This window comes from Neolamprologus brichardi, chromosome 18, assembly GCF_056152115.1.
Source record: "Neolamprologus brichardi isolate AB-2024 chromosome 18, ASM5615211v1, whole genome shotgun sequence".
NCBI lineage: Eukaryota > Metazoa > Chordata > Actinopteri > Cichliformes > Cichlidae > Neolamprologus > Neolamprologus brichardi.
This window is the reverse complement of record NC_142121.1, coordinates 507,501-517,500: the sequence shown is the minus strand read 5'-3', so window position 1 is coordinate 517,500 and position 10,000 is coordinate 507,501. Positions and strand designations below refer to the sequence as shown.

General features: G+C 52.2%; 1 protein-coding gene across 1 annotated transcript in view; it reads left to right on the top strand.

Annotated features, from left to right (window-relative positions):
* The window catches only part of pex5lb (peroxisomal biogenesis factor 5-like b), a 23,685-nt gene that overhangs the window by 4,682 nt on the left and 9,003 nt on the right, over window positions 1-10,000 (top strand). The window contains exons 2-6 of the mRNA XM_087831852.1: window positions 5,560-5,674; window positions 6,833-7,048; window positions 7,989-8,109; window positions 8,348-8,435; window positions 9,175-9,273. Coding sequence (XP_087687978.1) covers window positions 5,560-5,674; window positions 6,833-7,048; window positions 7,989-8,109; window positions 8,348-8,435; window positions 9,175-9,273 — 639 coding nt within the window. The remainder of the gene's footprint in view (window positions 1-5,559; window positions 5,675-6,832; window positions 7,049-7,988; window positions 8,110-8,347; window positions 8,436-9,174; window positions 9,274-10,000) is intronic.

The window sequence follows — 10,000 nt, the reverse complement described above, 5'->3', positions numbered from 1 at the left end:
GCGAGACTGAAGCAAACAGCTGGGACGCCGTTAAACACTAGAAATATCTGATGCCTCAGTGACCGCCTCTTCAGGGTCGGGTCAGAGTGTTTTAGAAAAGAGCAAACGAGGCCAGTAAAGTTTCAGTGGTCATCAGCAGCACCTGTGAGTCCGTCTGAGGGGTTTTCCACCCACCTGTCAGAACTACCATGTGTGTTTATGTCAAAGGTGTCTGGCTGGTGTCCTGTGGCTGGTGCTAGCAGACTGCCCGTCCTGGCAATTCGCGGCAAATATGATCAAAGCGATTTTCCACTGCAGAATGAGAACAAACTGACCTGCAGGTGGTGCAGGAAGGGCGGCGGTCTACCTCACCATTCGTCTCCCGTCAGAAGAAGGGCAGAGAAAGGTGTTTGTGGAGAGCAGGCTGTGCTCTTTTAACCCGTCTGCTGGTGTGGAAGGACTCTGATCTGAACTTGGGCAGAAACGTGGGTCTAAAATAAGCAGAGTGAGTCCTCACAGGCCTCACGTCTGTGTTTGAGTTTCTAAAAAGAACAGAAGTGCTGTTTGTGAAACCAGCGTAAAACGTAACTGGGAACCTCCAAAGAACAGGAGGTTGCTGAGGTCCTCGGGGATCTGATGCATTCAGGGCCCCAGAGGCCTGAACAAAGCAGGGCTTGTTTCAGTGCTGTGGAGAAGCTCGGTGATCGCTGATGATCCGTGAGGGCTCCGGCCCTCAGTCAGCGGGAAGATGGTGGGGCAGCGGTGTGTTTGAGAGCGCTGCCGTTGTTTACACCCTGAGTCTTTGTTCCCCTGAGCTCGAGCGTGTTTGCAGGCTGTCGCTCGGTGTCCTCTGCTGTAGTTACAGTACGGCTGGAGCTGGGAGAGCCACGGGGGGAAACTCATCCAAGATTAATTAGCAGCAGCGCTGCGGGAGGATCTGAATCTCTCTGGGGTCAGCTCACGTCCTTGACACAGTTTCCCCACCACGCCTGAACCTGCGCTTTATTTACAGAGCGACACTAAAGGCATCACCCCTCCATCTCCCCCAGCATCCGCCTGACAGCAGACTTCTGTTTATGTGATCAGCTGTTACAGCCGCTTCATGGCTGATACTGCAGTATCAGCAGAGTACTGCAGTATCAGCAGAGTACTGCAGTATCAGCTGAGTACTGCAGTATCAGCAGAGTACTGCAGTATCAGCTGAGTACTGCAGTATCAGCAGAGTATCAGCAGAGTACTGCAGTATCAGCAGAGTACTGCAGTCGTCTGGCTCACACTGAGGATGTGCTGCAGCAGCACTCAGCCCTGCTGATGGAGGACTGTTTGCTCAGCACAACAGCAGGTTATTTATAGCTGACAGCATCTCCACAACACACACACAGAGTGAGAGAGAGGACAGAGAGATGCAGACAGATATGTTCTCTACTGTGTGTCTTCTATTTTTACAGTAGAATCACAGTAGAACCAGGAAGTCCGGCTGACATCCTTCCTGCTTGAATAATCTGATCACTGATGCTCTCTGAACGACTCTTTTGAGTCATCATGGATTTACTCCTCAGTAAAAAGTTACCCATTACTTTAGTTACTCCGCTGCTCTTGGAGAGCAGGAACTGTCCCGCTGATGCAGGATGACATCACAAAAACTGTCCAATCACTGTGTAACGAGTGTGTGGAGTCGTCACTCTCACAGCGCAGCTCGAGCGAGTGACGCTCAGTTCAAGGATGATGTAAACATGACCTCAGAGTGATGTCATATATGTTGGAGCCACCTCAACGCGGGGTGCCCCTCGGCAGGTCACTCGCTGTAGCGTGATGTCTGTGTTAAGCGAGTCATCCATTAATGATGGTGGTGATGGGGCGCTGCTGCTCTCGGCCTCCATCACAGCTCTAATAATAAAACTGCAGATGATGTTTTATTGATTACAGCTGCCGAGTTCACAGAGGCACGTTTCACTCTCGGCTCGCCTTCCTCCGCCCGCTGGCGCTCGTCACGACTCACCTTCCTCTGAACGGCAGCAGGTGAAGCAGCTCACCTGTCGTACCTGAGCTGCAGGTTCTGCAGGGCCGGGTCAGTTTTAGTGGATCGGACCTTATCGTGGTTCTCGTGCCTGAATTCTGTTTATTCACAGATGTGCCTCTGCTGAGGTTAGTGCAGGTTTCAGGGAGCTGGATGTCTGTTACGTTTCCATTTATGCCTGATGTTACTGCACATGTGCAGTAGAGTGATGGTCAGAGAGAGCTGAGCTTAGCTGTGGAGTTTAATGTGGAAGATAGCAAGAAGTTTAATAAACTCCTTGCTATCTAAAATATAACAGGACACCGGAGTAAATTCTTCTGATAATCAGCTGTCTGCTTGATGTTTATTCAGCTGTGTAAAAACTATAACTTTAATCTCAGCCAAACCGATTTACTCAGGAACAAATAAAATACTGAAAAAAGCCAAACAATAACATTTTTAAGTTATCTAAGTGACTTATATATCATGTTTAACCTGAGTAGCGAAAGACGGCGGTGGGTTTGAAAACGATTTGCGGGAGTCCGGTGTTCTCACGGCTCTAGTTAGCCTAGCCCCCGGCTAGCTATCGAGCTAGTGGCTAACAGACGTCTCCGAAAACGTCGGAGCGCTTTTGAAAATATGTGGTGTCTTGATAAACTGAGCAGATATTTGAGGTTTACACAGCTACATTCTCGCCTGAAAATATGTTAAACGTTTATTTTGTGACCCAGAAAGAATAATAAGAGTAATATTAAAACTAACTAGCTGCCGCCATTGTTGGAAACTGAGCTGGGCTGCGCTATGAATTCTGGGACACAGCTTCTTCTTCTTCGTGGTTTAACGGCAGCTGGCATCCTTGTACATGCAGTGCTGCCATCTTCTGTTCCAGTCCGTTATTACACTCTTAAATCCTACTACTTATTCCTGCGTCTTTTGGGATCTTACAAAGCTTCAAACGACGCGTCGACTATTAAATCAGTCGTCGACGATTTTGATAGTCGACATAATCGTGGCAGCCCTACTGCTCAACCCCCACCCGACCCTGTGGCTGTCACGTGCTCCATAATGTTGTTCTGGACATTTATGTGCTTTTTGTTTCCTGTTCTCATGCTGTCCTCCCAGGAGCACAGCATGAGTAGAGGCTTTTTTTCCTCTTGTACTTTCCCATTGTAGTGTATATTTCAGTGTTTTTCTGTAATGTTACCGATCTCCGACCTGTATCCCCATGTGATGTCTGTGTTGTGTGTGTTGTTTGTTACCCCTCGCAGCTCGACATTTAGTTCCTGCTCACAGCAAGCAGGTCAAAGGTCAGAGCGTTTACTGCCCTGCTGAAACATGTCTTTGTGCATCGCGGTCCCGCCACCGCTGTCAGACTTCTCAGGTTCAACATCAGGTTGAACAACCGTCTTATTCCCGTCTGCAGAGCACGCAGTTTTCAGTGTGATCACCGACCTTTGACCCTCCGCTCTGCTGCAGCTGCCATTACTGTGCTCCGCTCAGAGAGAAACTTTATCGCTGCAGCTGCTGCACCTTCACACAGCCGTGGCGCTGCGATTCCCCACGCTGTCCCCGGCTTTTAAAGCACCAAAGTCATTTAGCTCTGACCGCTCTCCTCTTTCGTCCTCGTCGACACTTTTACCGGACGCTCACTGTAACCCTAACCCACTGAAAAATGATCTGACTATCATCTGTCAGCCACCGAAGACAGAACAGTGTCGTCAGTGTTTGTTGTGTCAGATAAACTGATGAGCTGAAAGACCTCACCAGGTTGGAAAAGGAGACTTCGTCCTTCGTCCTGGGCACAGAGTCGGATCCCTGCTGGAGTTCGGGAGAGTTTTCTGCTCCAGACACGGCGGTGAGGACTCACTGAGGTCATCGAAACCTTTAAAACTCAAGCAGCAGGATTAACATGTGCAGGAAGCTGGGAAGAGTCGTGACTGCTCACACAACTGGGAAAACTTGTCTGAGAGACTTTAGGCCACATCCCGCTGTGCTGTCAGAAACACGGAAACATGGCAGATGGCGTTGATGTGTGCAGGAAGTGACACAACTATGAGACGATTCATCCCTGACGACACAGCAAACGCCTCCTCGGCCATTCTCCCTGCGATGTGTTCAGGAAGTCATCCAGCGACGGTTTAAAGCATCGCTCTGTGTCATATCCAGACTGTTTCCTCCACTTTTCCTGGTTCAGCTGATAAAACTCTTTTATCTCTGGATTATCCTCCCATCTCATTCGGGATTTATGATCTCGGATATGTTTCCTGATCCGTGCTGTTTCATATCCCTTTTCTGTGTTGGGTCCTTTATTCTGAAGTGATCAGTTCACAGTGAATCTGTGCGGCGCTGCTCGCCTCTTCACGGGATTAAACATGTGGCGCACACAGCGCTGTGGATTAGGATTAGGAAGGCACATGAATTAATCTGTGATCTGGCATCAGACTGGGAATTAACACTTCCCAGAATGCTTCAGAGCTGGCAGGCAGCGGAGCGCACATCTGTCCACCGGTGTTTTCAAAGGAGCTGCAAAGAAAAGCGTCTGGACTTCTTTAAGTTGCTTGAAGACGTTTCACCTCTCATCCCAGAAGCTTCTTCAGTGCTAAGGTCAAATGGCCGAGAGTCGCACTGGCTTTAAATCTGGGACTCTCCACCATTTGACCTTTGAACTGAAGAAGCTTCTCGGATCAGAGGTGAAACGTCTTCAAGCAACTTAAAGAAGTCCAGACGCTTTTCTTTCTACGATGACCTGGATGACTGAGAACCTTCACAGACACACCGCTGCTGGCTCCTCTGCAGGTGTAACAGAGCCCGATCAATCGTGGTCGCCTGTGTCACAGGCATGGGCGTGTGCTCCATCACACGGTTGGTGTTTGCAGCCTCTCTCAGCAGCGGCTCGGACGAGACATTTCCCGGTGAAATCAGCTGTGATCATTTGTGCGTCTGAGCCGCTGTGAGGAGGCTGCGCTCAGACACCAGCGTGTGCAGACGACATGTTTGTGCCTCATTTAGACACATTCATTACCTCTGGACCGGTTTTCTCATTATCCTTTCATAATGTGACGGGCTCGCTCTGCCGCGCTGCTGCGACTTCCTGTAATCACTGCAGGGCCCTAAAAGCTGCTCCGCCCCCTCCATCCTGTCACCTGACTGAGCTGTCCTTTTGAAGCAGCCGGCATAGATTTCTGAAAACCTGCTTCATGTTTTAGCTTCACTTTCACAGACAGAGTGTAAGCATGACAAACATGACCTCTGACCTCTGGATGCGAAGCCACCCAGAGACATGCAGAGTCCTACGTAGCTGCGAACTCGTCTCAGCGTCTTTAGTTATTAGTCTCTGTCTCTCTCCCACAGCGTGTCGTTACCCTGTCCTTCTCCAGCAGATGCCCCGCCCCTCGCTGAGCCTGGTTCTTCCTGTTAAAGGGAGTTTTTCCTTCCCACTGTCACCACAGCTCTTGCTCATAGGGGGTCATATGATTGTTGGGTTTCTCTGCATTGTTGTGTCTTCACCTTACAGTATGAAGTGGGTTGTTGTGTTACTGCGTCTCCTTGGCGGTCTGGTCTAACTCGCTGTTTCTGCCCTCCAGCTGGTCGGGGAGCAGCAGGAGAGCCGGCCCCTACTGAGCCCCTCCATCGATGACTTCCTGTCGGAGACCCGGAGCGACACCCCCTCCGCCCGACCGCTCACCTCCAACACAGCAGGTAGACTCCCGCTAATTACCACCTCCTCCCGTCCTTCCCCTCGTCTTCCACAGCTCAGCGGGGCTCCACCTCCTCCTCCTCCTCCTCCTCCTCCTCCTCCTCCTGCTCAGGGTGAGGATTCTTTTCAGCCGTCGTGCAGGAGAAACGAGGGGAAACATTATTGATCCATTTCTGTTTTATTTAATCTGCTAAACATGAGCTGTGAGAAGAAACCTCCTCCTCTCCCAAATCTCTTTGCTCTCTGTTCTTGTGCTCCTCTAACTTTCCGCCCTTGGCCGTCCTCCTTCCTCCTCTGTGAACCATCTGTCACCTCCGACTCAGCAGGTACACCGGCCATTAATTAGCACCTCTGACCTCCTCTGTCCTCCTGTCTGCTCTGTCCTCCTCCTCACATTAAACTCAGGCTGCTGTGCTGCTTCTTTCTGCATTTACATAAAAACTGTCGACGTGTCAGGAGGAGGAGGAGGGGGAGGAGGGGGAGGAGGAGGAGCCCCGCTGAGCTGTGGAAGACGAGGGGAAGGACGGGAGGAGGTGTGGCTGATCCCAGCCTGGGCTCCAGGCTGCAGGGAGACGCTCAGAGGTCACAGAGTCACGCGTTCTGTTATTGATCACGGATCAATTCAAACTTTATTAGTCTGTGAGCGCGGTGACAAGAACACGTCTGAGCGCCGCTGTAACCCTCTAACACCTCCAACCCCGCTGAAGGCGATGGTTAAACTCACTGATGAGGGACGCCTCCTCCAGCTCGTCTGTGAGGATGCCGTGATGAACGAACGCTGCAGGTCGGCCACAGCGTCTCAGTCCCAGCTGGTCGTGCGTGTAGGAGGCGCCCTGTCAGCGGTGGCTCTAACCGAGCTCGTCGGCCTGCGAGGCTGAGCCGCGGCAATAAATCTGTTTTAAATGACCTCGAAACTGTGATGCTGAGAGTACTCAGATTACTCAGAGTAATGGACTCTGAGTACTCTGAGTACTCCCAGTACTCTGATTACTCCGAGTACTCAGATTACTCTGAGTACTCAGAGTACTCTCAGAGCTCTGATCTTCTGACTTCTGAGTTAAATGAATTATCTGTTCTCCACACCAACGTGACGAGCCGCTCTCACAGACACGCTGGCGGTAACGAGTAACGAGTAACGAGTCGTCTCCCGCCGTCTGCAGTTCTGTCCACAGCGCTGGACCTGGTGGACCTCAGCGAGCTGGGGGAGAGCAGCGGGGGGAGCAACAAGGAGCGGAGGAGGAGCCCTCTGAGGAAGAAGGGCAGCTCGAAGAGTCCGCGACGCCGAGCCAAACCCGAGGAGACGGAGCTGATCCAGGTGCAGGTGGAACACCTGCCCGCCAGTCCCAGAACACCTGAGAGGATCTCGCTGGACTCAGGTGAGTCTCAGAGCGCAGCCTGAACCCGACGCCATCGTCAGTTTTTATCAGGTGACAGTGAGGAGACGAGCGGCTCTGTGTTTGTGGAGGTGAGACGAGGGCAGCGAGCAGGGTCTGTGTTCAGTTCTCAGGTGATCCGCTCACCTTGATTAGCAGGTGAGGCAGCGGACTGACCGCGCCTCACCACAGTCACATGACCAGAGACGGTTTCAGTCTGAGTTTGATCCCTGTGGAGAGAGAGGGCACGTTCGTGCGTCTTCCAGAGACGCCCGGGAGAAAAGCCGATTACAACATGTAGGCAGATTTATTACTAAAGTGCACGCTGTCATCCACAGCTGCAGCAACATCTGGCTCAGCTCAGCCTGAGAGCAGCAGGAGCTGTGAAAGATGGGAAGTGTCTTCATCATAAATTCATCGTCGTTATTAAGCCGAGCATGAAATGACGCGGCTTGTTCCAGCGTGCGTGAGCTGCTGCCTCCTGAGGACTGAACGCCGTCTCGCCACGCTGGACCCGTCAGACCTCAGAGCTTGCAGCGTGAGCCTCAGGGCTCCACAGGCACCCACAGCCCCCGGGTTCATCTGTGGACCCTGGAGCTGAGAGTGTGGCAGATTTTCAGCTTTGTCATTAACGAATAAATCAGCTAAAAGTGCGGCTCTGTGCTGCCCCACGTCTGCATAAACCCATCTATAAATACACTCAGGCCTTCATCACTCAGGCCTTCATCACTCAGGTCTTCATCACTTCATTTCATTAAAAGCTTTAAAGTCACCGAGTCGTGAGGATCTTTAATCGCAGCTTTTACTGTGATGAGTGTCCCACTTCCTGTTTCCACCCAGCTGCACTTTGTGTTTTTACTGGCTGAAGCGTACTCATCCTCATTACTGATAAACACACACCAGTAATGATGATTGGACCTCAGGCATGTGGTTGTGTTTGCAGTCAGCCTGTCGTCTCCTCTGGAGAAATGGGAGGAGGTGAACCTGGACGTGGAGGACGGCGGGCGCAGGAGGAGATACGAGAAGAGATGCACCTCCCATCACTCGTCCAGTGAACTGCTGTGGTAACGTAGCTCAGCTCGTCTCTTTAGCTCAGAATGACCTCACACTGACAGTTTTAGCTCCGCCCACTTTGAACCAGCTTCCTGCACAAACATATCTGAGTTTCTATACTTGGGACCATAAAAGGGTATCTGTACTCTGTGGCATCATACAGGAGGCGGAGCTTCTGGCTCACCTGAAGACACTGACAGAAGGTTAGGAACAGCAGGCTCCCTGTAACGCTGTGCTGTTCTCCTTCAGGTCTGCAGAGTTTAAAACCGACCCGCTGACCAAGAACAGCTTCAACATCCACAGCTTCGACGACCTCGACTTCATTTCTTCAGCACAGGTCAGCCGCTGCTCCTGCTGCAAACACTACTGCAGTACTGCTGCTCACCCGTGTGCGGTGCTGCTCTGGAGCCCTGATGTGGGTTTGACTCACGGTGAGTTTGGCAGCTCAGCCTGACGCTCGCCTCATCGTGACCTTTGAACCACACGATGCTAGCGAGCGCTCTGACTGAGAGGTGAGTGCCAAAAGTGACTGAGATCAGGCCCAGTGTGTCGGCCATCTGTAGTGACAGTGTGCAGTTCAGGCAGCCTGGGAGAAACGAGTGCAGACCGCTGCAGGTTAGGGGCGGAGCTTCAGACGCAGCTGTGACTTTGACCCAGTCACTTTGTTTTCCTTCACACTGACCTGTGTGTGTGTGTGTGTGCACGTGTGTGTGTGTGTGTGCACGTGTGTGTGTGTGTGTTTGTGTGTGTGTGTGTGCACGTGTGTGTGCGTGCGTGCACGTGTGTGCGTGCGTGTGTGTGTACGTGCACGTGTGTGTGTGGACGTGTGTGTGTGTGTGTGTGCGCGCACGTGTGTGTGTGTGCGTGTGTGCACGTGTGTGTGTGGACGTGTGTGTGTGTGTGTGCGCGTGTGTTCACGTGTGTGTGTGCGTGTGTGTGTGTGTGTGCGCGTGTGTTCACGTGTGTGTGTGCGTGTGTGTGTGCGTGCGTGTGTGCATGTTTGTGTGTGCACGTGTGCGTTCGTGCGTGCACGTGTGTGTGTGTGCACGTGCATGTGTGTGTGTGTGTGCTTTCAGGACTGCGGGGCGTCCCGGCAGCGCAGGCGGACTCGCTCTCTGCTGGTCAGGAACGAGTCTCTGGAGGACGAGTTCGTCCGGGCCAAAGCTGCTGTGGAGGTAAGAACGCGCTGACACGGCGTCCTCGTCACACTGATGTCGTGAACGAACGCTCCTCACGCCGAGCCCCGCCTCCTTGCTCTTCCGTCTCCTCTGTGACAAACTGACAGGAGGAAACTCTCGTCTTGCAGCTCAGAGTCAGCTGATGCTCAGAAACAGATGGCGTGTACTTCCTGTCACCTGAGCGTCCGCAGGTGTTCTCAGATCAGTGTTGCTGTGAGGTCTCTGCGATTCACCTGCAGCTTCATCAGTTGTTTCATTCGAGCGTGAGGATGATGATGATTTATTGTTTTATTAACATCGCTGACGCCGAGTCTGACAGACTGTCAGCGTGCAGCTGGTAACACGGTGAAAACCCGCACGTGGCGGTGAAAGCGTGACTCCTCTCCGCCCGTCCTGAGAGCAGCCCGGCCGGTGTCCTCCTGCAGGACGCTCTGCCTGCTGCGCTGCCTCCTCTCTGAAGCTGATTGGCTCTGACAGCGCTGATATTCACGGCGGCTCGAGATGCTCTGGTCACGTAACCAGACGCGCCGCTTTCACATTCATGGCAGACGAGTGTTTAATGATGGACGCCGTCCTGATCCAGTATTTATACGGCGCTGCACATTTAAACTGTGACCCTTCACATAAACCCCCGCTGCCCTGCACACATCACTGTTCCTGCCGTACTGCAGAGAGCAGGAAACAACACACAGGATATTTATTTAGTGGCAGCACAGACCAGCTC